This window comes from Stegostoma tigrinum, chromosome 5 (assembly GCF_030684315.1).
Source record: "Stegostoma tigrinum isolate sSteTig4 chromosome 5, sSteTig4.hap1, whole genome shotgun sequence".
Lineage (NCBI taxonomy): Eukaryota > Metazoa > Chordata > Chondrichthyes > Orectolobiformes > Stegostomatidae > Stegostoma > Stegostoma tigrinum.
The window spans coordinates 37,547,888-37,575,855 of NC_081358.1; the positions used below are offsets into that span (position 1 = coordinate 37,547,888).

General features: G+C 41.9%; 2 protein-coding genes across 10 annotated transcripts in view; one reads left to right on the top strand and one right to left on the bottom strand.

Moving 5' to 3' along the window:
• snrka (SNF related kinase a) overlaps positions 1–4,494 on the bottom strand; it is a 40,656-nt gene extending 36,162 nt beyond the window's left edge. Inside the window, exons 1-2 of one of the 3 annotated variants that reach the window (XM_048528589.2) lie at positions 4,352–4,446; positions 3,202–3,302 (exon numbers count right to left, since the gene is read on the bottom strand). Coding sequence is in view for 1 of the 3 variants with exons in the window: in XM_048528590.2 (XP_048384547.1) it covers positions 4,352–4,463 (112 nt within the window). In the remaining 2 variants the exon portion in view is untranslated. Of the gene's footprint in view, positions 1–3,201; positions 3,303–4,351 lie in introns of all 3 variants that reach the window. The other 2 variants (XM_048528590.2, XM_048528588.2) reach the window with 2 other exon arrangements.
• pomgnt2 (protein O-linked mannose N-acetylglucosaminyltransferase 2 (beta 1,4-)) overlaps positions 4,091–27,968 on the top strand; it is a 47,238-nt gene continuing 23,360 nt past the window's right edge. The window contains exons 1-3 of one of the 7 annotated variants that reach the window (XM_048528592.2): positions 4,091–4,596; positions 14,526–14,766; positions 19,750–19,866. The gene's annotated coding sequence lies outside the window, so the exon portion shown is untranslated. Of the gene's footprint in view, positions 4,597–4,685; positions 5,222–6,767; positions 6,910–6,937; positions 11,429–14,525; positions 14,767–19,749; positions 19,867–27,968 lie in introns of those variants that run through there. The other 6 variants (XM_048528593.2, XM_048528594.2, XM_048528596.2 and 3 more) reach the window with 6 other exon arrangements.

The window sequence follows — 27,968 nt, forward strand, 5'->3', positions numbered from 1 at the left end:
CCTAATTTCTTTTAAACAATCTCCTCAACAGTCTATCCTTTGGAAGGACCTCCCCTTTATTTAGTGCACTATACTTGAGATATGCTTCTTCTTTTTCTTTATCAAAGTCTCAATATCCCTTGAAATCAAAGGTTCCCCAGACTTGCTGTCCTTGCCCTTCAGTCTCAGAGGAACATCCTGGCCTTGAATTCTCATTATACTACTTCTAAAAGATATTCACTTTGCAAATTTAGATTTACCTGCAAGTAGCTGCTCCCAGTCCATGCTTGCCAGTTCCTGTCTAATGGTATCAAAATTGGTCTTCTCCCCCAGTTTGGATACACAACTTCTGCACTATCCTTCCCCCTTCCATAATGACTTTGAAACTGAAGAATTATGGTCACTATCTCCAATATGTTTGCCCACAAACTTCAACACTGGACTGGCTTCACTGCCTAGGTCTAGCATTGCTCCATCTTTTGTTGGACTGTTTATGAACTGGCATAAGACGGCCTTCTGGATACACTTTAAACATTCCACCTTGTCTAATCCTTTCACACTAAAAAGGTGATGCCAGTTAATGTTAGCAAAGTTTAAATCCCCAATGAATATAATCCTGTTTCCCCTCACACCTTTCTGTAATTTGTCTCCAAATCTGCTCCTCTTTCTCCCCTCTGGCTGATGGGAAGCCAGTAAAATAGTCCAAGCAAGGTCACTGCCCCTTTTTTTAGAAAAAAATTCTAAGCTATACCCAGATGGTCTCATTTGAAGACCCAGCTAGGATGTTCTCCCTCATTACTACAGTGGCAGTTTTATTTATCAATAATGCAAAGGCCCTCACCTCTCTTACTTCTACACCCATCACAGCTGAAAACTTCTGTACCCTGGAATGTTGAGTTTCCAGTACCACAACAGGCTCCTTCAGTAAGTCTCAGCAATTGCAACAATATCACATTCCTTTGTGCTGATCCAAGCTCCAAGTTCATCTGCCCTAACAGTCGAGCTCCTTGAGCTAAAATAGATATAACTTAGTTTTTTAGATCTCAAACATATCTTATCCAACACATGCCTTCTTCACCTACTGGTTTGTCCTAACATTCTATCTATATCAGACAGGAACTTGCTCCCAATTTTACCTCAATGCTGTGCCCTAGCCCCTGCCAAATCAGTTTAAAACCTCCCCAACCTCTGCAGGAAACATCCCAGAAAGGATATTGGATTTTTTTTTTAAAAAACCAATTTTTTCTAATCAACTTGTTCAGAAGTGTTATTATCCACCTCCAGAGCAGTTAGAACTTGAACCTAGGCCTCTGTGTCCAGAGGGCAGGGTCAATACCACTCTGCCACAACAGGGCCCTTTGTACAGGTACAACCATCCAGCTGGCACAGGACCCACCTGCTCCAGAAATCTAAAGCCCTCTCTCCTAACACCATACCTCTAGCTATGCGCTCATCTTACCTATCTTTCCATTCCTGTACTCCACAGCACATGGCACTGGAAGCAATTCAAAGATTACCATCGCAGTCTTCTTTAATATACTACCTAATTCTAAGCTTCTGCTGCAAGCCCTCAATTTTTTTTTAAACCTATGTCATTAGTTCCAATAAGTACCATGGCTGATGGCTATTCACCCTCCCCCTTAAAATGCCCTCCAGCCACTCAGACACCCCTGACCCTGCCACCATACCATTGCTGCCACAAAACTGCCTGTTATTTCCCCTTACAATCAAGTTCCCATCACTAAAGCTCTCTCAAATCTTATTACATTATGCATATATTGTATATTCATATCAATCACAGATTTTATTTTCAAAATTGAATGGGACCTAAATTTATAATTTTAATTGCAAAATATGACAACAGTCAAGATGTAAAAATAGCACTAATTAATTAGAATGCACAAGGTAAACAGACAAGAAATGGAAAAATGTGTTAGGAAACACGCTCAAGGGAAAAAGATTTTTTTGTTTATCAATCTGAACATGACAGACTTAGGTATTCAATGCCAGTTCATGCAATATCTGAAGAGATTAAAAAAGAGACTTGATATTTCAGGTCGATGATCTTTCAGGCAGTCATTGAACTGAAAGACTGACACTACTCCTCTCTCCAAAAAATGCTGTCAAACCGGAGTATTTCTAGCATTTTCTGTTCTTATTTCAGAGTTCCTGCATCCAAAGTATAATGCTTGTGTGTCAGACTGCAGTGCTGTCTGATACAATCTGCATCAATTCCTGCTTCCGAAACATCTATAATCTGCGTGCAGACGCCCAAATATATGTTAGAGTGCACAGTTTCATGCAGAATATAAATATGATCATTGAACTATTTCCAGAAGTTATAAATTGTCTAAATTAATGTTAAACATCCTTCAAAAAAAAAGTACTTCTGCACATTTAAGAGTATTTAGGAGACTTAACATTGCAAAGTTCAGTAATAAATGAGGACTGATATTTCCAACCACAAGCATAAATTAATTTGCACGTATAGATAGAAATTATACTCCACGTTCCCCTAACTGAACCAAAAATCAGATTTTTGTGTCAGTATTCCAGTTAACACCACATTGACAGTCTGCACCTCAGATGTCATAGGAACTCTAAGGTGGGAATTTTGTACATTACTTTTTTTGTTATAAGTTAAAAACGACTTGTGGATCTTATGATTATAAGTGAGCAGACTGAATTATGTGACAATGTAGGAAATGAATAATGCAATCTTTAAACTGAGTATGGCCACTGTAATTTGGAACAACAGCGAGGGGATGTAATTCTATGCAGAGTGTGACCGCCACATGCCTACAAAAAAGAAACACACACGGGAAACTTTATCAAACTGTAGCAAATAAGCACCACATTAAAGATGAATAGCAAGAACAAACTTTGATGAATGATGAACGAATAGAAAAGACCCACATTTTGTGATAATTCCATAAGCACATGACAAGGTAAATGGGTGCCCTGTCATTAATTTTCCAGATATATTAAAATTGCGTGTATGATGTCATGTGCATTAAATAGTAAGTAGCAAGAAAAGGTAAACAAGCTATGTAGCAAAAGACCTTGATAGTACATTCAAATTTGGTTGTTTTTAAAATCAGATACAGATGTGGAAAATCATAACAAAATTCACTTGGATCCTTCATGTACTTAAGGAACAGAAGCATGCGTTTCTGGGATGTGATAAGGAGGCTTTCCAACGCAAAATACAGAAACACTAACATGAATCCTTTGGGCCAAATGGCTGGCTTTCATGAGACATTAAAATTTTATGATCGCTCAAGATCACAGATCCACAATGCAAGAGCAAAATCCTGCAGACACTGCAAAACACAAAATGCCAGAAATACTCAGGTCAGGTAGAACCCATGGAAAAATAAATCAAGTTAACATTTTACATTCATGACTCATCATCAGATCTACCATAAGTAGTGTTACAAGAAAGTTATGAACGTTTGTGTTAATAACACCAACTCAACTGAACTTAAAATAAAAGAGGTTTTTTAAACGCACGGTAAAAGTAACTACAGGAAAGGCCTGATTTTTAGCAAAATGTCAAATACTGAAAGAAGGAACAGCTGCTCTCAGGGACAATGTTGAATATTTCTTACTTGTTTGTATTTTCAAAAGCCAGGGCTGTATGGACAAGAGGAATGAATTAAATAAAGAACATAGACAGTGGACCAGTAATGGGCCACTAAGCCTGTTGCTCATTCAATAAGGTCATGGCTAATCCTCGACGTCCAACTCCAGTTTCTCACCAGTTATCACATTCCTCGATCCTGGAGATGTCTACTTGCAGACAATCTACAATTCTCTGAAGTAGAATATGCCAAAGATTCACAATGCTCCAGCTAGAAAGCAGGCAGTCTGTGTGACAACACCCCTACCTCCGCTTCATATAAACCCACCAGCCGCCATCAATTCTTCTTACCGTTATCCCATATGACTATAGTGACTGAGGAGGCAGGGTGATAGAAGTCAGAGCAGGGCGCGGTAACCCCCTCCCACCTCCCGAATGACCCGGTTACCATAGCAACCAGTCGTTTTGTCGCTCGCGGCGATGGAAGGCGGAATGTGAAGAAATCGCTCAAAGTCCCGGATGGTCAGCGCCTCGCTCTCGCGCAGCACTCGACAGGGAACGGAGGAGGAGACCACACAGCCAGCTTAAGAGGCAACGAGAAACAAACAGATCCATCTCACCTAAGCCCTGCACCCACACGCACCCACACTCCCCCGAAGCCGACAGTAGAGCGCTTCAACCGCTCACTTATCCGACCGAAGGCAAGCCACTGCTCTGTTTATCGCTTTAACCCCGATTTAAATACACGACAAACGGACAGTATCGGAGGAAGAACGCGGCGACACGTACCTATCCTCTGAAGCAAATCTCTTCCTCCGGCGGAATTTTCTACTGCCGCACAACCGAAAACCGCGAACAGAAGCGACCGCTCGAGGAACCTGCGTAGTCGCCAATTGCGCATTCCCCATCAACGTCACAGACAGCTCGCGGTGTGGGGCGGGGCCATACTTGGTACCGTGTCACAGATTCTTAGGGGCGGGGCCGTGCTTGGAACGAGCGTCAAAACACGGAATGAAAGTTCCTGGAAGGTTTGGGTAAGATTGCTCAATCAAAAAAAATTAAAGGGAATTTTCTTGTTTTTGCACTGCAAGTAAATCATCTCTGAAATTAAAATGCGGAAGTCAGCTGTAATCTGCAAAAATAGGGGGTGTTAAATTCTCAAAATATTTTCTGTTTAGCTGACAATTGTAATTCTGGTTGACACCAACAAATTGCTTGAAAAGGCTTCTCTCGTTCAGTAAGCAAGCTGCAAAGAGAAAAGTACAGCGGCAAAAATACAAGCTCATTACAAAAGGTCTGGAAAGAGACCACTGAAGCAATCACAGCATCAAGCTTTTGGGTGCTTTTGACATACATTCACACCATAGTTTTCTTTTCAATACGTTTCGATATGACTCTATTAGGAATAAAAATCACGAAGAACCCGTAATGGCCAACGGTTTGAAAGTGGGCTACCCTTATTTCCGAAAGCCAGGACAATTAACAGGGCAGCATCCACGCAGTACTGCATTGATTTGTAGAGGACGGCTCATCTCACGCACCTTCTTACTGAAAGAAGGGAGCTGTGCATTTCTGAGAGGAGCTTTCGATCAGGAACCCTTCAGAATTCGGAACGGTCCTCCATTCTGACAGCCGTTTTAGTGCAGAAATGTCGGGAAGGTAAACCTTTTTCATAAAGATCAGAGACGTAAAGGGTAGGGTGTCAGATGGGTAAAACTGTTCATTCCCTTTACCACCAATGCCCAGTAGCAGCAGTGTTTACAATCTACAAGATGCACTGCAGAAATTCACCAAAGATCCTCAGGCAGCACCATCCAAACCCACAACCGCTTCCATCCAGGAGGACAAGGGCATCAGACATATGGGAACACCACCACCTCAGAGTTCCCCTCCAAGCCACTCAACATTCTGACTTGGAAATACATCACTGTTCCTTCACTGGGTCAAAATTCTATAACTTCCCCCCCCCATAGCATTGTGGGTCAATCTACAACAGAAGGACTGCAGCAGTTCAAGAAGGCAGCTACCACCATCTTCTCAAGGCAAATAGGGATGGTCAAGAAATGCTGGCCAGCCAGCAATGACCACATCCCACAAATGAATAGAAGTAAAAGGATGCCATGTAAGTAGGGTGCAAGGTGGCTAGGAAGGTAGGTGAGTGACACATTGTTTTAGATAGGTCGGGGTGGTGGTGGAAGAAATTGGTTCAGTGGGGCAGTCAGGGATGGTGGATGCCAGGTCGTGGAAGAACTCTGACTGGCAGTGGGCTCAGATTTATTCCAGTGAGGGGGAACATCTGCTCGGTTCTAATGATGATAGGCATTGTGTCAAGTTCAGTAAAAGTGCAGCCACTTCTGTTCCAATCCAACAGGGAAGAGCATCCTATCAGACAAGGATGGATGATGGGATCATGCCAGGACCAGCAGAGGGGGGGGGGGGTCCATGTTACTGAAATGGATTGTTTTCCAATATATCAATCAGCTCGACAGGCATGCCTCAACCAGATAAAACAGAGTTTTAATTAGATTTGTGTGATGAAAATTCCAATTATTTGTTATTTCCAGTTATTTGTTACTATTTGTTTTTCTCCTAATGGCTATTTCTCTGGCAGAAGACATCATATTGAAAGCAACCTCCCTAATAATTAAGGAGCAATCAATTCAAGGGCTGTGACATGTTAATCGGCTATGTTTCTTTAATACTGACGTGAGCTGGTACAAAGGTATGAATTAGCTACACCTGGGAGTACCAGAATAGGCACATTTGCCATTAACAAAGGCACCCTATAATTGGTATTTTGTGCACCTTTATTCACCTGCTTCAGAAATGTGATCATTAAGCTGAGGTGTTCAGTGCATGACTCTGTGAGGGCTAGACTGTCAGATATACCTCCTTTGAGAAGAGATCTTTCAACTGAGACCCTGATTTTCCCTTTCAAGTGGTTATAAAAGATCCATGTCACATTTTGAATTCAAGGTAGCACTTCCTGATGTCCAGCTCAATATTTGTCTTTCATGTAAAACTCAATAACAGATTATCTTACATTATTGTTAGTTCGAGTTTGCTGTGCACAAATTGGCTACCTACATCTCAGTGGTGAATACACTTTAAAAGCACGTAACTGGCTATGAAATGTTTTGGATTGTCCTGAGATCACAACAGCTGTGGTACAAATACAAACTTTTCTTTCCTTTTTTTTTGATAGATGCAAATGGTGAATTTAAGTAGCACCGGCTGTTTCCTTAGCATTACAGACATGGTCTTCCCTCTGGTCTGGCTATTTCATGGGATGTTTTCTCCTTCCGACCCCTGCAATGTTCTTCTGAGGGGAAAGGTACCCTGGAATGGTAAATGGGACCAATTTTCTCATTTCTGCTGCTGCATTGTCAAAGCCAGATGCTGATTTGAAAGTGTCCTGCCCCATGACTTCATTGCATTTCAAACCCAGTGAATAGTTTGCTGCCCTAAAATGCACAATTGACTAAGTCACTACTTTACGAATGGACACCACAAATTTGGCAAAGCCCCATCAAGTGCAGAGATTGCAGCAAATAGCTAATTAAGTGCACGTGTTCCCCCGAGATTTTACTGAGGCGCGTGCTTCCACTGTGTATCATTAAGAGTTCACTGACCAGCAAGTCCAGCCTTTTGTAAGAATATTGAGAACTGATACTCTATACTTAATGAGACAAGAGCCTGAAGGGAATACTGCTCTTTCTGGACCTCCTTCCGGAGGAAGACAGTTGTAGCTTTTAAAATCATTGTCCTAGAGATGAAAAGGTGACCAAAAATATCATCATCTGCGGCATGTTCCTTTTTAGCACATCAATGGCCAAGAATGCCCAAGTTTTGAATATGTTGCTTTCGCCTTAAGCTGTGAAATTACCTCCCTACATCTCTCCATTCCTCTGGAAAATTAAGACTCAGCATAAAACCTACTTCTTTGACCAAGTGTTTTGTTATGTATACAAATGTCACTCAGTGTCAGATTTATTTTGATTATTGTTCCTTTGAAGCACATGGGGATATTTACTACATTAAAGATGGACAGAATAATCAACAAAAACATAAAGAAGAGCTAACAAATGAGGGGAAGAAAAGGTGTACAATAGGAAGCTAGCTGGAAATATAAAAACAGATAGTAAGAGTTTGGCTGGATCTTTATAGAAGAAGAGTCAACAGTGAGCATTATTCCTAAAGAAAGTGAATATGGCAATTAATAAGAGAAAATAGGAAGATTGCAGATAAATTGAGCAGGTATTTTGCATCAGTCTCAACATAGAAATCATTAGTAATCTCAGAAATAGCTACAAATCAAGAAATGGAAGGGTCGAAGAAACTCATGCAAATAATGTTCTTCAGGAAAGTGATACTCAACAATTTGTTGGAGCTGTAGGCTAACATTTAGCTGTGTTGTAATGGACTTCATCCTAGAATTTCAAAAGAATTGGCTCATGAGATAATTGCTGCATTGGTTTTCATTTTCTAACATTCTCTAAAAAATTTGGGAAATGTTCTTTTAGATTGGAAAATAGCAGGACACGTAGAAAGGTACAAGGTACTCAGATAGAGTCAACATGGTTCTGTGAAAGGGAAATGTTGCTCAATTGATTTATTAAAGTTCCTAGAGAAAGTGCAGTGTGCATTAAGCAGACTTCGGTGGATGTGCTGTACTTAAATTACCAGAATGCATTGATAAGCTATCAAATCAAGGATGATTGTGGAAAATGAAAGCTAAAGGTCATGAGGATAACATATTAACCTGGATAATTACATAAGAATTCACAGTTTTATGTGCATGAAAAGAAAATGTTTGGCTAAGGGGAGCATGGGGCCATTATAAGTAGTCTCAAGAATTTATAATGGGGAACAGAAAAATAATAGAGAAGCTAAATCACTACTTTGCCTGTTTTCACGATGACAGATAAACCTCCACAGTTAATTCTTGGAGAAACTAATGGGAATTAGTTGATAAAAGGGATGTATATAGATATTTTCTAATCAACATATTCAGAGATGATGTTGAGTACCTCTGGAACACTTTGGACTTGAATGCTGTCCTTCTGGCCCAGAAGCAGGAACACTACCAACGCATCACAAGAGCTCTTTTGTTGAGATGCTGCATTTTTAAAGAAGTTTCTGCAAAGGTTCCTATTGTAATTGGAACCAGGTAGGTCTCATTAACTATGTGATCTGTGATTGGGGTAGTTAACCTTGGTTGACCTTTGTTGACTAATATAAACAGGGGATTCAGAACCTCTTCACTTCAGGGACTGACTCTGAGTTGGCTGGCTACAACTAGTATACTGTGCATATGTAAATAAGGGTGATTTCGTGAAGGGATACCAGCCTCTGTGCAGTTATTTCAGTCCCCACAAGAAGCTAGTTAGCAAAATTAAAGCACATGGTATAAGGGGTAATGTACTGCCACAATTAAGGATTGGCTAACAAAGAGTAGAAATAAATATGTCATTATTCTGTTGGCAGACTGTGATCATTTGGGTACTGCAAAGATCAGTCTGTATGTCCCAGCTGTTCACAATATTATATCAGTGACTTAAACTGAGGGACCACATGCAGTATTTCCAAATGTTCAGATGGTACAATACTAATCAGGATTGTGTGTTGTGAGGAAGATGGAAAATGATTCTTAAAGGATTAGGGCAGGCTAAGTGATTGGGCAAGAGCATGACAAGGGGAATGTAATGTGCAAAAGTGTGAGGTTATTCATTGTGATAGCAGGAACAGATATGCAGTGTATTTCTAAAATGGTAATTGGTTGGAAAGTATAGATCTGCAAAGAAATGTGGGTGTCTTCTTCAATAAGTCACTGAATGCTAACATGCAAGAGCAGCAAGCATAAGGAAGACTAATGGATCTTTAAAAATTCACTTTTGAGACAAGGGCATCACTGGCTGACCAGCGCTTATTGCCCATTCCTAACGCCATTAAGAATTGGTGGTGAGCTGCCATCTTGAACTGCTGCAGTGCATCTGAAGTTGCTAGACCCAAAAAGTTCTTAGAGAGGGAATTCTACGACTTTGACCCAGTGACAGTGAAAGAACAGTGATACATTTCCAGGTTAGAAAGGTGAATGGCTTGGAGGGAAACTTGCGATAATGTTAGTGTATACACATATTTGCTGCCCTTGCCCTTTTCAGTGGAAGTGTTTGTGGGTTTGGAAGCTGCTGTCTAAGGACTCTTGGAGAATTTCTGCAGTGCATCTTGTAGATAATAGATACTGTGCTACTAAGCATCAGTGGTTAAGGGAGTAAATGTTTGTGGATGCCTTTATTGCAAGGATATTTGAGTACATGAATAGTGAAGTCTTGCTTCAGGTTTTTTTTTGGAACTCTGGAGTAATGTGTGCAATTTTAATCTGCAAAACTCAGGAAATTATACAGGGAGTGCACTGAAGGTTCACCAGATTTGTTCCCCATTGGACTGTTTAATGAAGAGAGATTGGACAAACTCAGTCTGTGTTCCCCAAAGTTTTTAAGGATAGTTGGACATCTCAAAAATACTTAAATACTTAAAAGGATAAAAAGGGTAGATGCAGGTAGGATGTTTCTTCTGGTTGGAAAGTTGGGGGGGAAGAACCAGGGGGCACGATTTAAAACTAAGGGGTTGCTATTTAGAACAGAGAGGAGGAGAATTTTTTTTTGTTCCTCAGAGAGTGGTGAGTCCTTGGAATTTCTCTACAACAGATGGCCGTGGAAGCTCAGAGAATACAGTTAAAGTTAATTTTTTGATTGTGACCAATGTAAAGGTTATGGATGAGTAAACAGCATTGAGCTAATCAGTCAACCATATTATATTTAATGGCAGAACAAGCTTGATAGACTGAATAACCTGCTCCAGTTCTAATGGATAGAATACTAGTTAGCTCTCAGGAAACGGTAGGCATAAAGGGTTCATTTTCTGGTTGTAAAGATGCAATGAGTGCGTGTAGTAGGAAACAGTACTGAGGCCTCAAAGTTTTGCAACTTATGTAAATAACTTGGAGAAGGAAGTGAAAGCATGGTTGCTTAAAAATGATAACAAGATAGGTAGGAAAGTAAATTCAGAAGAGGCTGTAAGGAGACTACAAAGAAATATAGATAGGTCAAGTGGATGGAGAAATTTAGCAAGTGGAGTGTAATGTGGGAAATGTGAAATTGTCCACTTTGGGCAGGAAGAAAGCAAAAGGAGAAGCATTTCTAAATGGCAAGAGATTGGAGCGATGCCATGGAATCTTGGTGTTATAGTGCAAGAAGCACAAAAGTCTAATGTGCAAATATGGAAAGTAATTAGGAAAGCTAGTAGAATTATGTAATTTATTGCAAGGGGGATTGAATATAAAAATAGGGAGTTTAGTAGGGTGTTGTGTTAGAAGATTAGCCACTATCTTATTGTATGGAGAAGCAGGCTGAAGAAGTCACTTGACCCATTTCTGATCTATTTGCACTAACCTCTGACAAGGTGAACATCTAAATCAAAAGTTTCAAATTAACCCAATGCTGCATTAGTATACATTTTTGTTCATTATATGGAATGTGAATGTTTTAAAAGCATTAGAATAGATTTTACGAATTAATTTAATACGAGAGATATGCTGTTTTCTGTGTACTTCTAAAGTTTGTTTTATGCTTCTGACATGCAAAACTCCACAAAGTTTGCAAAATGAAAAATATAACTTTGTGTTCCAATTCTGTTCCATCAAGTACTCAGAACCTTATTATTTTTTTCTGGTCCAGATTTCCTTTGTCTGTTTTCCATTGTCCATGTTCGTTCGAATTTCTTACACTTTTCCCCATTCAATCTATCTCATCTCAATATGTGGAGTTCATACTGGATCACTAATTTAAAGTGGTAATTGATATAGCGGTAAGTGAATACGGGAGAAATGTCTTCACGCAGAATGTGATGAGAAAAGAACTTTTACAGGATGATTTATTTCAGTTGAATAGCTTAGGTACATTTAAGGGCAGGATGGATAAATATTTGAATAATAAAGAAACAAAAGATTGCGTTAATGGAGGTTGCTAATATGAAGCATAAACTCCAGGACAGATGTTTGTTGGGGCCAATGGCCTACTTTTCTGCTGTTAATTCTATGTAATGCAATATAAATAAACTCGCACATTCATCAATCATAGGGTGTTAGATTAAAGCTCATGGTGTGATTTTTCTCACTGCAGAATGTCTGGCAATGTTCTGTTTTTTCACTGAAATGGTTCCAATACTTGATTTAGCTGATGCAAAATTACATAAGGCTAAGGCTAATACAACAGGACTCCGATCTCTCTTTGGAAAACACGGCTGTTGTAACAATTCATTCCCGATAATATGTACGAAGCTAGCAGCATGTTCGAAGCATCTAAATGAGAACAATGAGAAAAATCAATATTCTTTCAGCTCTTGTGAATCTTCAATCTCTTTAAGTATCTGGGTAAGAAGTTATAACAGTAAGTGGGAAACTCAAATCAGCACACCTCCACAAGAGTTATTTAAAGGCACAGGCTCATTTTGATCTCTACGTGCCACAGTTTATGGGTGATAATCAAAAGAGTTATAAAATATCAGCTCAGTTTGACAAGTTTTTTAAAAAATGAGGGGACTAGATTTTCTTCTGAGAATCCATTCCTTCTGAGACTTGAAGAAAATGGAGTCAAAATTGACTCTTAGATAACAACGTGTGAAGCTGGATGAACACGGCAGGCCAAGCAGCATCTTAGGAGCACAGAAGCTGACATTTTGGGCTGAGACCCTTCATCAGAGAGGGGAATGGGGAGAGGTAACTGGAATAAATAGGGAGAGAGGGGGAGGCGGAGCAAAGATGGATAGAGGAGAAAATAGGTGGAGAGGAGAGTATAGTTGGGGGGGTGGTAGGGAGGGGATAGGTCAGTCCGGGGAAGACGGACAGGTCAAGGAGGCGGGTGAGGTTAGTAGGTAGGAAATGGAGGTGCGCCTTGAGGTGGGAGGAGGGGATAGGTGAGAGGAAGAACAGGGTAGGGAGGTGGGGACGAGCTGGGCTGGTTTTGGGATGCACTGGGGGAAGGGGAGATTTTGAAGCTTATAAAGTCCACATTGATACCATTGGGCTGCAGGGTTCCCAAGCGGAATATGAGTTGCTGTTCCTGCAACCTTCAGGTGGCATCATTATGGCACTGCAGGAGGCCCATGATGGACATGTCATCTAAGGAATGGGAGGGGGACTAAAAATGGTTTGCGACTGAGAGGTGCAGTTGTTTATTGCGAACTGAGCGGAGGTGTTCTGCAAAGCAGTCCCCAAGCCTTTGCTTGGGTTCCCCAATGTAGAGGAAGCCACATCGGGTACAGTATACTACATTGGCAGATGTGCAGGTGAACATCTGCTTAATATGGAAAGTCATCTTAGGGCCTGGGATGGAGTTGAGGGAGGAGGTGTGGGGGCAAGTGTAGCACATCCTGTGGTTGCAGGGGAAGGTGCCGGGTGTGGTGGGGTTGGAGGGGAGTGTGGAGCGGACAAGGGAGTCACGGAGAGAGTGGTCTCTCTGGAAGGCAGACAAGGGTGGGGATGGAAAAATGTCTTGGATGGTGGGGTCAGATTGTAGATGGTGGAAGTGTCGGAGAATGATGCGTTGTACCTGGAGGTTGGTGGGGTGGTATGTGAGGAGTAGGGGGATTCTCTTTGGGCGGTTATTGCGGGGGCAGGGTGTGAGGGATGTGTTGTGGGAAATGTGGGAGACACGTTCGAGGGCGATCTCGACCACTGTGGGGGGAAAGTTGCGGTCCTTGAAGAGTGCGGACATCTGGGATGTGTGAACCGTTTTACGTCTCCCTCCCATTCCTTAGACAACATGTCCGTCCTGGGCCTCCTGCAGTGCCATAATGATGCCACCCGAAGGTTGCAGGAAGAGCAACTCATATTCTACTTGGGCACCCTGCAGCCCAATGGTATCAATGTGGACTTCACAAGCTTTAAAATCTCCCCTTGCCCCACTGCATCCCAAAACCAGCCCAGCTCGTCCTGCCTCCCTACCCTGTTCTTCCTCTCACCTATCCCCTCCTCCCACCTCAAGGTGCACCTCCATTTCATACCTACTAACCTCATCCCGCCTCCTTGACCTGTCTGTCCTCCCTGGATTGACCTATCCCCTCTCTACCTCCCCACCTATACTCTCCTCTCCACCTATCTTCTCCTCTATCCATCTTTGGTCCGCCTCCCCCCTCTCCCTATTTATTCCAGTTACCTCTCCCCAATCCCCTCTCTGATGAAGGGTCTAGGCCCGAAACATCAGCTTCTGTGCTCCTATGATGCTGCTTGGCCTGCTGTGTTCATCCAGCTTCACACTTTGTTATCTTGGATTCTCCAGCATCTGCAGTTCCCAATATCTCTGATCAAAATTGACGCTTCACCCTCCTACTCTTCCTCCTCCTCCTCTCCCCCCAGGATAAAAAATGAAATAACCTTGGGAATAAACTAAAGTGCCACTAACTGCTGAGCAGCAACTCAACCAGGTGGATGGCAATGGACAGGTTGCCAAGGTAGAGTTAATTTTCTATATCAGGTTATGTGAGGAAGGCATAGGGCAGAGTTCATGTGGAGTTGGCACTGCTTTTTCTGTGTTGTCCAATAGAAATTGTTGATTCACCACAGATGTGACAAAGATAATGCTATTTTAGCAGCAGCTACTGGCACTATCATTAGTAGAAAAATCCCTTAAAGACAGTTTCGGTAAATGTACATGTTCAAAGTATGTTTATTTAACAAATATCCACTGTCATTTAGTATGACCACCTCAGTCTTTCTCTTTTTGTAAAGCTTGAAATTCAGTTATGAATTTATTAGGTGCCATATTTCTTAGTGCAATTTCTAGTTTTTGTCTAGCATAGCGTGCAGGACTTTGACTTTATCACAGTGATTGCTGAAATCTGTTGCCAAGTCATTCCCTGTTTGGGCAGCTAGTCATTGGTTGTGTTTGCTTTTCTTACTTGCCAGGAATGGTTACTACGATTGGTCAAACTGACAATGATAACAGCTTCTCCTATCAATGCTACTGATGTTTCCATGGTACTAAAGTTCAGGATCTGATGAAAATTATATGGAATGATGTGCTTTACATCTTATCCCTTTACCAATCAATGCACAGAAAGGTTAACATTTACATGCAAACACTGCGTGAAGACAAGCATTGAAATTACACAAAGTGTGTTGTTTCATTTTTACTAACATAGCACAGGTAAGTTTCTTGCTACTTGTGCAGCCAGGGCCAATCTAACTGTTGGGATTTTGATTTGCATTGTTTATCTGGTGCTGAGTAAAACGAGTAATCCTCATCCTAATGAAAAGTCATTGACCTGAAACATTAACATTATTTCTCTTCACTGATGCTGCCTGACCAGCTGAGTCTTCCCAACATTTTGTTCTTTTAGTTCCAACAATAACCCGAACCTCTCCTAATTCTGTAAATTACCGGGATGTTTGGTCAACATCAATTATATTCTGCAGTACTGCAAACATGCCTTGGCTCAGTAATAGTAAGTCTGCATTAGGGGATTAGTTCAGTTCCAGATTACCATCTCCAGGCTTCTGGAGCTCAGTCCAACTTGCTGCACAAGGAATATGTAAGATTCTAAGGTTTTGGAGTAGATTTGTAGTATGGGTGTTGAGGTTCGTTGGCTCGCTGAGCTGGTTTGTTGTTCCATAGATGTTTCGTCACCATGCTTGGTAACATCCTCAGTGCAGCCTCCGATAAAGCGTCGGTGTGTTTTCCCGTCTGGTTTTTAAACTCTGGAGTCTTTTGAGCTGGATTGCCTCACTTCCTGTTTTCCTTCAGAGTGGAATGTATATGCAGTTGAGTTCTATGTGTTTATTAATGGCTTTCTTCGTGGAGTGCCAGGATTCTAGGAATTCCCGTGACTGTTTATGCTGAGCTTGTCCCAGGATCTTGGTGTTGTCCCAGTCGAATTGTTGGTTCTCTTTATCCATGCAGATTGAGACAAGTGAGAATTGGTCGTGCCTTTTTGTGGCCAGTTGGTGATCGTGTACTCTTTTTTTGTTAGTTTCCTTCCTGTTTCTCCGATGTAGTGTTTCTCACAGTCTGTGCAGGGGATCTTGTAGATGACATTGATCCTGTCCATGGCGGGGAGTGGGTTTTTAAGTTCGGGTGAGCACTTGTCGTAGGGTTAATGTGGGTTTGTGTGCCACTCTGATGCCCAGCAGTCATAGGAGTCTTGTGGTTAGTTCCAATGTGTTCCTGATGTAGGGTAGTGTGATGAGTGTGTCAGGGCGTGTAGTCTCTTTCTGATATTGTTTGTGTAGGCATCTTCTGATCCAGTTTTTTTGGATATCCATTATCCTTGAAAACCTAGAAAAGGTATTCTTCTTCCTCTTGGCACAGTTTTGTGTTGCTGCAGTGTATTGTTGCCTGTTTAAATAGTATTCACACGCAGCTTCGTTTGTGTGTGTTCGGATGGTTACTGTTGAAGTTCAAGACCTGGTCTGTGTGTGTGGCTTTTCTGTGTACTTTCGTTTGGAGTTGCCCATTTGTCTTGCTCTCTACCATGACGTCAGGAATGGGACCTGTTTGTTCTTCTCCTCATCTCTAGTGAATTTTATTCCAGTGAGTTGTTTATAAGTTTGTGTGTCTCCTCTAATTTGGTCCATTTAATGATGACAAAGGTGTCGTCCATGTAGCGAATCCATAGTTTTGGTTGGATGAGTGGAAGGGCCATCGTTTTCAGTCTTTGCATCACTGCCTCTGCTATGAGTCCAGAGATAGGTGATCCTGTTGGGTGTCCCATTGATTTGTTCGTATATTTGGCCGTTGAAAGTGAAGTGGGTGATGAGGCGTAGATCCAGTAGTTTGAGCATGTTGTCTGTGGAGATGGTTTCACTGGGGTCTTGCTCTTCTTCCAGTAGTGCTGTCATTGTTTCCCTTGCTAGTGGTATTTCTATTGATGTAAATAATGCAGTGACATCAAACGATATCATGGTCTCCTCGTCGCCTATCCTTATGTCTTTGATGGAGTTGAGGAATTCTGTGCTGAGTGGATAGAGTGGGTGACTTGTTGACTAGGTGCCTAAGTCTCCTTTGTAGTTCTTTGGCTAATCTGTGGGATAGAGTGCCTGGTATGGAGACTACAGATCTAAGGGGTACTTCCAGCTTGTGCATTTTTGGGAGGCCGTAGAACTGGGGTGTGTTGGTTCCTTTGGGTTTCATTCTTAAGAAGTCTGCTTTGTTGATCTGTCCTGTCTGTTTAAGTCGTTTTAGCATGTAGAGGATTTTGTTGCCCAGTTGCAGTGTCGGATCAGTTTGTACTGGCCGGTATGCATTTTCGTCGACGAGCAGTGCCTGTGCCTTGGAGATGTAGTCCCTTTTATTCAGTATCATTGTCATGCGCCCTTTGCCTGCAGGTAGTATTGTGATGTTCTTGTCCTTCTTCAGTCCTTCCAGGGCCTGTCTTTCCAATATGTTGAGAGAGTGTTGAGTTTGCTCCTTCTTGTTAGTGCTGGGATTACTGTCTGTCTTATTGTTTTTTGTGTTTCTTCATTGATATCGTTGGTCCTTAGTGTGGCTGGGAATTCCATTTTGTTGTAGTAATAGTTCAGTCCTCGGGTGAGAACGGCTTTTTCCTTGTCTGTCAGTTTCTTGCCTGAGAGGTTTCTTATCCAGTTGTCTGTTCTGTTGTTGTAGTTTTTGTGGGTAAGCGTGGCTAGTTTGTCTTGAAGGGTCTGTCTTTCGCTGGCCCTTGTGGTCTGTTAGCTGATGTTGATGGCTCGTTCCCTGTCCGTTGGCCAGTCTTGATGGGTAGCTTTCAGGAATGAAGTTTTTCGGTGCGTAATTTCTCTGTTGTATCTGTGGAGCCAGTTGTGTGTACTATTTATCATTACCTTTATCATCTTGCGGCCTTTTTGTTCTGCTGTTTTGCAGGCTTGTGGGTTGTTGATGGGTAGTTTGTATCTCACACTGTGTGGTAGTACCAGGTTCCTGGTGCATCCATGTAGGCGGTAGAGTTGTTCGCGGGTTGCTCTCTCTCACTTGGTGTAGGTTTCCCATTTTCATGCCAATTTGAGCGTGTTAAACCCATAGGTCTCTAAGGTTTTGGAGTAGATGTATAGATCGGGCTGTGGGTATTGAGGTTGGTTGGCTCATCGAGCTGGTTTGTTATTCTGCAGAAGTTTCGTTACCATGCTGGGTAACATCATCAGTGCAGCCTCCAATGAAGCGTCGGTGGGTTTTCCCACCGGTTTTTAAACTCTGGAGTCCATTGAGCTGGATTGCCTCACTTCCGATTTTCCTTCGTAGCGGAGCGTGTATGGGGTCGAGTTCTGTGTGTTTATTAATGGCTTTCTTCATGGAGTGCCAAGCTTCTAGGAGTTGCCGTGCCTGTCTCTGCTTAACTTGTCCCAGGATTTTGGTGTTGTCCCAGTCGAATAGATAGTCCTCCTTGTCCGTGTGGATTGAGATGAGTGAGTATTGGTCGTGCCTTTTTGTAGCCAGTTGGTGTTCATGTACTCTTGTGGTTAGTTTCCTTCCTGCTTGTCCAATGTAGTGTTTCTCACAGTCTCTGCAGGGAACCTTATAGATAACATTGGTCCTGTCCATGGCGGGGAGTGGGTCTTTAGTTCTGGTGAGCAGTTGTCGTAGATTTGTGTGCCACTCTGATGCCCAGTGGTCATAGGAGTCTTGTGGTGAGTTCCAATGTGTTCCTGATGTAGGGTAGTGTGATTAGTGTGTCGTATCTTCCTGATGTTGTTTGTGTGGGCATCTTCTGACCCAGTTTTTTGGATATCCATTATCCTTGAAAACCTGCAAGAGGTATTCTTCTTCCTCTTGGCGTAGTTTTGTGTTGTGCCTGTTTAAATAATTTTCGCACGCAATTTCTTTACTTTAGATACTGTGGCATCTACTTTACACTCATAGCTCAATTCATAGAATCCCTACAGTGTAGAAACAGGCTCTTTGGCCTAACAAGTCCATATCAACCCTCAGAGCATCCTACCCAGATGCATCCCTCCATAACCCACATAATCTACACCACCCTGAACACTATGGGCAATTTAGCATGGCCAGTACACCTACCCTGCATGTCTTTGGACTGTGAAAGGAATCCAGAGCACCCAGAGGAAACCCAAGCAGATGTGGTGAGAATATGTAAACTCCACACAGATAGTTGCCCAAGGGTGGAATCAAATCAGGCCCCTGGCGCTGTGAGGCAGCAATGCTAACCACTGAGCCACTGTGCTGCCCTTCTCAGAGTGTAAAGTAGATTCCACACCATCTAAAGGAAATGGACAGGAAAGACTTCTTTAAAAAGAAACTACCAGTCATGGAGAACAAGAAAGCAGAACCAGAAAAATGCTCAGTCAACCTTGATGTTTTCAAGTAAGGCCCAAAGAAGCATTTGTTGACTGAACTTCTCTAAAGTTACAGCAATCTTATATATTCCTTGTGCAGCAAGTCAGACTGAGCTCCAGAAGCCAAGACTTGGTCATTTGGAACTGAACTAATCCTCTAATGCAGACTTAGTATTACTGAGCCAAAGCATGTTTGCAGGACTGCAGAACACAACTGATGTTGAGGTGATGGCCTAGTGATATTGTCACTGGACTGTTAATGCAGAGATCCAGATAGTGTTCTGGGGACCTGGGTTCAAATCCCACTACAGCAGATGATGAATTTGGAATTCAATAAATAACTGAAATTAAGAATCTAATGATGACTGCAAATTGATTTTTGGGGAAAATCTCATCTGGTTCACTAATGTCCTTTAGGAAAGGAAACTGCCATCCTTACCTGGTTTGGCCTACATGTGACCCTAGACCCACAACAATGTGGTTGACTTTTAACTGCCCTCTGGACAATTTAGGGATGGGCGATAAATGCTGCCTAACTAGCGATGCCGTCATCCCCTGAATGAATAAAGAATTTTTGCAATCTGCCCAGAATGACCTGTAAATAAACCCCTTCTGTAATTGCCCCTTGACATCTTCCAAAATGATGACACCACAAAATCATACTTCATTTTTTTGGTTAAAAGTTGAAATTAATTATGGAACAATGAACAAGTAAATATATAATGTTACTGTAGAAAAGATGCATACAACCCAGTATACTAATCAATTTAGATGAAAACATATTTTAAAATATGAAACTACTATTTTGAAGGTGACATTTTATACTTGTTATTCTTTTCTTGTAATCCTTTTCTAACCACAGGAGCTAGCCAGCCATGCTTAGTTTCCTCTGAAGATTCCAACTGACTTGACTCAAAACTCACTCAGCTCCCATGATTTTGAACAGTCCCAACTGATTTAGTGTTGAACAGTTGCCCAGGTTTGTTGATTTTAAATTACATATTCAACAGCAACTGCTAGTTGTACACATAACTGAAAATTCACATAGTGTGCACTTGTTTGAATGTAGTTCAGCTTCTTCCTCAAGCTTCTGAAATAACTCACAAACTTCGTTTTTATTGAGTAAGACAAGGGAACATAACTCTGACAGCAGTTGGTTTTAAACTCTATTTCTAAAGTAAGAGTACAAAGATTAATGAAATTTTATTTTAAACATAGATTTAACATTAAAGTGGAGAAGCAATAGAGTATTTGACTTTTATTTCAATAACAATAGCTATTTTCAGCTCTGCTTGAATGAAATAAATTTTTTTCCTGTGTTGAAATGTTACAATGAAAAGAAGACTTACATTTCTGTTTCCAACAACTCAAGATCTCAGGAATTCTCCAAAGTGACATATCTTTGACGTGTAATCACTGTGAAGTGGGAAACATAGCAGCTAATATAAAAAATAGAAAATGCTGGAAATACTCAGCAGATCAGGCAGCATTGATGAAGAGTGAAATAGAATTAAAGTTTCAGGATGATGTCCTTTAAACAGAACTGTTCAGTAACATTAAGTTGTCTTCTCTCCCTATAGATGCTGTTTGACCGACTGCATATTTATAACATCTTATGCTTTTATTTCAGGTTTGCAGCAGTCACAACTTATGCACAGCAAGCTCCCACACAAAGTAATATAATGACAACCAGATAATTTGTTTCAGGAGTGTTAGCTGAAGGATAAGTATTGGCCAGGACATTGTGAAGAATGCCCTGTTCTTCTTCAAAACATGGCCACGATATCTTTTATCTGTATCTGAGGAAACAGCTGAGGCCTTAACTTAATATCTCATCCTAAACAAAATTCTTTAACTAAAATATTATGCCCGGTTGTTGTTGTCACACTTTAGGAAAGATTAGAAAATACAGAAAAGATTTGCACGAATAGTTTCAAGATTGAGGGGCTTCGGTTACATAGAATAAAACAGTTATTAGACCTTATTTAAAGTATTGTGTACAGTTCTGGATGCCGCATTTGGCAGGATCATAGAATCCCACACTGAGGAAGCAGGCCATTCATCCTATTGAGTCTACACTGATCCTCCAGACAGCATCCCAACCAGCTCCAACCCCTGCTCTATCCCATAACCCTCCATTTCCCATGGCTAATCCACCTAGCCTGCACATCCCGGGACACCATAGGCAATTGAACATGGCCAATCCACCTAACCTGAACATTTTTGGACTGTGGAAGAAAACTGGAGCACCTGGAGGAAACCCATGCAGACATAGAGAGGATGTGTGGAATTTGTATAGATAGTCTCCCGGAGGTGGAATCAAAACAAGGTCCCTGGTCCTTTGAGGCAACAGTGCTAACCACTGAGCCAATCAGTGCAGAAGCAGTTTACATGAATGATCCCAGGATTAGGGACTTCAGTTATGAGATAGATTGAAGAAGTAGGGACAGTTCTTCTTGGAGAGAGGAAGGCCAAGAGGAGATCTGATGGAGGTTTTCAAAATCATGAGCAAGCTGGATAGGTTAGATCAGCAGAAACTGTTTCCACTCATGAAAGGAACATGAACAAGAAGGAGGTCGTAAGAACTGCTGATGCTGGAGTCAGAGGTAACACACTGTGGAGCTGGAGGAACACAGCAGGCCAGACAACATCAGAGAGGCAGGAAAGTTGATGTTTCGGGTCAAGACCCTTCTTCAGAAATCAGGGAGGGGGCAGGGACTCTGAAAGAAATAGAGAGGAGGGGTGGGGCTGGGGAAGGTAAGTAGGGTGGCGATAGGTGAGTGCAGGTAGGCAGTGGTGGGGATTGGTCAGTGAGTGGGGAGGAGTTGATAGGTGGGACAGAAGATGGACAGGGCAAGGAGGCAGGGATGAGAGGGAGGGTTTGTCGTGGGATGAGGCCGGAAGGGGGGAGATTTTTAAGCTATTAAAGTCCACATTGAGACCATTGAGTTGTAGGCTCCCAAGGTGGAATATGAGGTGCTGCTCCTCCACTTTCCGAGTGGCATCATTGTGACACTGGAGGAGGCCCAGGATGGACATGTCACCCAAGGAGTGGGAGGGAGAGCTGAAGTGGTTTGTGACTGGAAGGTATTATCGTTTGTCACAAACAGAGGACAGGTGCTATACAAACCGGTCTCCGAGACTCCGTTTGGTCTCACCGATGTAGAGAAGCATACATCAGGAGCAGCAGGAGGAGTAGACCGCAGTGGTGGATGTGCAGGTGAACCTCTGTCTCATGTGAAAGATTTTTTGGTTCCTTGGATGGAGGTGAGTGGGGGGTGCATATAAGGACAGATGTAACATGTTCTATGGTTGCAGAGAAAGGTACTGGGGGTGGTGGGGCCAGTGGGGAATGTGGAGCAGATGAGGGCGTTGCGGAGAGAGCAGCCCCTATGAAAGGCAGATAAGGGTGGTGACAGAAATATATCTTTGATTGTGAGGTCAGATTGCAGGTAGCAGAAGTGATGGAGAATGATACGTTGAATCTGGAGGTTAGTGGGAGGATACATGATGACAATGGGGATTCTGTCTTTGTTTTTATTGTGGGGAGGGAATATGAGGGCAGAGATGCGGGAAACACGAGATTCGGTCAAGAGGATTTTTGACGGCTGAAGGGGGAATTTGCAGTCCTTGAAATAAGAGGACATCTGTGATGTTCAGGAGTGGAATGCCTCATCTGGGGAACAGAGTAGCAGAGGCAAAGCAATAGGGTGTAGGAGATCACATTCTTGCAGGAAGGCTGGTGAGAGGAGGTGTAGTCTAAGTAGCTGTGGGAGTCGGTGGGAAAATAGATATCAGTTTTGAGATGGTCACCAGAGCTGGAGACAGACAGGTCCAGCAAGGAGAGGGAAGTATCAGAGATGGTCCAGGTGAACTTGAGGTTGGGGTGAAAGGTGATAGTAAAGTTGATGAACGGTTCAAGCTCCTCATGGGAGCACGAGTCATCGATGTAGTGGATGAAGAGTTGGATGATAGTGCCAGTGCAGCTGCAGAAGAGGGACTGTTCCAGGTATCCTACGAAGAGACAGACATAGATTTAAAGTGATTTGCAAAAGAAGCAAGGGTGAAATAGGGAAAACTTGTTCACTCAGTGAGTAGATAGGGCGTGGAATGCATGGCCTGGAATTGTGATGGAAGCAATATCAATTGATTATTTGAGAGGATGTTGAATGATTATTAGGATAAAAGTAATGTGCAAGAACATGGGGAAACACCAGGAAATTGCCACAAAGTAGTGATGCTCATTTAACTAGCTGGTGCAGGCACAATAAGCTGAAATGTTTCATTGTGTGCCATAACACTTCTGTGCTTTGAGAAATTGGAACTGTTTTCCTTCGAGAAAAGAAGATTGAGAGGCAGTGGTATTCAAAACCATGCGGGTCTGGGCAGACTGAATTGTTCTTATCAGTAGAAGGATTGAGAATGGTTTTAGGTAATAGCTAAAATAAATAATGAAGGCATGAATAGAAACCTTCTCACGTAGGCAAAAGTTAGGATCTGGAATCCCTTGCCTGAGAAGTGAAATGGATACAGGTTCATTTGAAGCAGTCAAGAGGGAATGAGACTATTGTCAAAGGAAGAGCATGCAAAATTATGGAGAGAGGCAGGGGAATGATACTATGCTCATTGCTCATTTGAAGAGTTGCACAACAGGCCAAATGGCCCATTCCTGTGTTGTAAGAATCCTGAAAATCTGTGACAGAGCAGCTCTCCCTGCAGTGGGAGTGCCAACCTAGACTTTGTGCTCAGATTTCAGGAGTGGAATTGAACTGACACAAAAGTGCTATCCCTGGAGCCACAGATGACAATGGATGGATAATGATAGAAATTGCTGGGAAGGCTCAACAGTTCTGGCCGCATCTGTGGAGAGAAATAAGAATTAATGTTTTGGGTCCATTTTCTCTCCACAGATGTTGCTGGACCTGCTGAGCTTTTCCAGCAATTTCTATTTTTGTCTCTGATTTACAGCATCTGCAGTCCCTTCGGTCTTTAATGGATGGATAATCTCAGTTTCTATAGCTGAGCAATATTACAGACAGTTTTCCAGATTTGGGCTCTCCTGTCAACAACTTGTACTGGATGTGATATGCATAACTGAATTGCCAATTTGCAATCTTGATGAACTAGACTCCCCACAAACGGTATGGTGTTGGAAATTTATTTCCATAAAGTCCTTGTGCAACAGCTACTCATTAGCTGGTTATATTGCTAACAAGTTCAGTCGGATAAACATTAAAAGACAGAACCAAAATAATATCTTTCAGGTAGCTAAATTTAATTTTAAGTAGGGTTCAATTATGTGCACTGATTTTTAAAATGCTCAACAATTGATAACGTCAAGAAACAGTCTGCAGGGCTGTTAAATAATTGATCATTCATAAATGTATGTCAGCTGTTTACAAGGAATGATTTAATATTTGTACAATAGGTGACCACCAAACACAGAAAAGGTCAAGTGTAATTTGACCCCAATAAAATCCTCTGCAGAGTCCATGCTGCAGGAAGTCTGAAGTTAATGGATTGTGAATTTGCATTACAGTGATTAAATGGGCTGCTGTGGTGAGCACCAGAAGGCAGATGGTAGTGTGGAAAAGTACCAGAACTGGTTGGCATACAAACAGGTCTGTCTTGCCTCCATGTGAAGAAACTGATGTTCAAATTAAAATGCAAACAATTCACTTTGCAGATAAAACAATGGTATTTTTCAAAGATAGTGAGAACTGCTGATGCTAGGGAATCTGAGATAACAAAGTGTAGAGCAAGATGAACACAGCAGGCCAAGCAGCATCAGGAGCAGGAAAGCTGACGTTTTGGGTCTGGACCCTTCTTCAGAAATGGAGGAGGGGAGGTAGAGGAGGAGATATATAGCATGGAGAGAAAGAGGAAGTGAGCTCTTTCACATTCTGGTTCAACTGTTAAATGATGTAAAAAGAACTTGCATTTACCGAGAGACTTTTGCAACCTTTGGACATGCCAAATCTTTTCACAACCAATAAAATACTTCGTCTGTTGGAGTGCAGGAAATACAGCTGCCAATTTGTGTACATCAAGATCCCCTAACAGAAATACTTTTTAAAAAAAATCCAAATGATCTTTTTTAGTGATTTTGCTTGAGATATAAATATTTACAAGTTAGTTGGGGAAATCACCCACCTGTTCTTTGTATAATGCTTTGAGACTTTTTTTTCCATTCACTTGAGACAGCAAATGAGGCCTTGGTTTAATGTCCCATCGAAAAAGTCAATCCCTCAAACAGTGCAGTAATTGCTCTGTATTGCATTGGGAGGGTCAGCTTGGATTTTGCGGTGGACTCTGAGTCATCTTTGCATTTCAGAGAGGCCAGAGCGCTACCAACTGAGCCGTACTGGGCTGGTACTCCTTATGCTATTTTAAGTAGAACAATCTGACATCCTTGGCAACAAGTAAAAATGCTTACTGATGCTTGCACAACTTTCAGCACTATTTGTGACTCTTCATATACTGAAAACAGTCTATGTCTAATGCAGCAAGATCTGGACAATATCCCAGCTTGGGGTGAAAAGTGGCAAATAACATTCATGCCCCACAAATGCCAGACAGTGACCACCTCCAATAAGATAGAATCTAACCATCATTCAAAGGCCATGCCATCACTGAATCGCTCTCTGTCAACATCCGGAGGATTAGAAACTGAACTGGAGTAACGACTCAAACAGTGGCTGCAAGAACAGCTCAGACACTAGGAATCAGTGAGAAACTCACCTCCTGACTCCCCAAAGCCTGTCCACCATCCACAAGGCACAAGTCAGGAATGTGATCGAATACGGTCCACTTGCTTGGATGAATGCAGCTCTAACAATACTCAAGAAGCATTACACTAAGGAAGTCCACTTGATTGGCACCGTATCCAAAACATCCAATCTGTTCACCTACCCCACTCAGTAGCACCAGTGTATACCATCTACAATATGTACTGCAGAAATATGCCATTTATCCTTAAATAGCTCCATGACCACTTGCATCTCGAAGGACAAAGGCAGCAGATACATGAGAACACAACCAGCTGCAAGTTTCTTTCCACTCACCATCCTAACTTGAAAATATATTGCTGCTCCTTCAGTGTCACTGACTCAAAATCCTGGAACCTCCTCCTTAACAGCTTTGTGGATCTACCTACATTGGATGGCAGTACTTCAACAAGGCAGTTCACTACAAAACTCTCAAGGACAACTAGAGATGGGCAAAAATGCTAGCCCAGCCATTTAGGCCCACATCCCATGAATGAATAAAAAAAATTCTCTCACATGATGAGTAAATGTGCTTTCATGATCCACAGTGTCCAGACGTATCATACTAGAAAATCTGTGTATTATGTTCCAGCCTCCCTTTGTTCTGTTCTCATAGTGTGTTGATCTCAGCACTTTTGACAAGAATATAGAAGGAAAGAAAAGTGGGAATGTGCTCAGTAAGGAAAAGTGGAGCAATCAGTCCCAGAATTAGACCAAGATGTATATAAGCAGGCACTTGGTTGTATGATTGATTATTGTTGAAAAGCGAGAGATGTTTCATTTTGCATTCATTAGGACAAATTCAAAAACGCCAAATTTCAGATGATCCCAGCAATTTATACTAAGGAAAAAAGGATGCATTTTGGTGGGCATGTTGACTGGCTGAAATTGGCATGGAGTGAACAAAGGGGAACTACTTTCAATTGGGCAGCACTTTTCAAAAAATCCTTAGTGCATTAATAGCTATACTAACAACAATTTAAGATCATCAATCAAGCTTATAACATGTCCCAATTACGCTTGCTAGAAATGGCATACGTTCATGTACAGGGACTCCTTCTTAGGCAAAAGGAATGAAAAGGAATATGTTTCTTTTATCTGTGCCTTAATCAACTTTTCTGGGAGCTTAAGGAGCATATAGTTCCCTGCTTCTTTTGTTATTTCTGGAATCTTATGATGTTGCAATGAGTATAAGATGACAGAAACATGGTAAACCTGGGAGGCAACATGACTCAATGGTGAGCACTGCTGCCTCACGGCACCAGGGACCCAGATTCAATTCCACCCTCAGGCAACTGTCCATATGGGGTTTCCACATTCTTCCCCCTGTCTGCATGGGTTTCCTCTGGGTGCACAGGTTTCCTCCCACAGTTCAAAAGTTGCACTTTAGCTGGATTACCCATACTAAATTGCCCATAGAGTCCAGGGATGTGCAGGTTAGGTGAATTATCAATGGGAAATGCAGGGTTGCGGATGAGTCTGGATGAGATGCTGTTTGGAGGGTCGGTGTGAACTTGATAGGCCAAATGGCCTGCTTCCATCCTGTTGAGAGTCTGTGACATAAATATAGATAATAGGAGCAGAGGTAGACCATTCGACCCTTCGAGACTGCTCTGTCATTCATAATAATCATGGCTGATTATTGAACTTAGTATCTTGTTTCTGCTTTCTTCCCATACTCTCTGTTTCCTTTAGCCCTAACTACTATATCTAACTCCTTCTTGAAAACATTCAATGTTTTGGCCTCAACCATTTTCTGTGGCAGAGAATTCCACAGGCCCACCATTCCCTGGATGAAGAAATTTCTCATCTCAGTCCTAAATAGCCTACCCCATATTATTAGACAGTGATCCCTGGTTCTGGACTCCAATAGGGAGTCTTGGGGAGCATCCTTGTAGTATTTACCCTGTCTAGTCCTGTCAGAATGTTATAGGTATCTATGAAATCCTTTTTTATTCTTCTAAACTCTTCTGAACATAGTCCAACCAATCCAGTCTGTCTTCACATATCAGTCCTGCCATTCCAGAAATCAGTGTGGTAAACTTCCATGATACAGCTTATGTAACTGGAACATTGGTCCTTATCATGATTTAGATCACCTGCTTTCCTGTTTTTGCAACTGAGGTGGATAACCTGATATTTATCCAAATTATACATCATCTCCATGCATTTGCCTACTCACAACTTACCCAAATCACATTGAAACATCCCTCCAACCTCCTAACAGTTACCCTTCCATCAAACTTGGAGATATTACATCTCAAGCAAACTTGGAGATATTACATTTTCTTCCCTCATCTAAATCATTAATAAA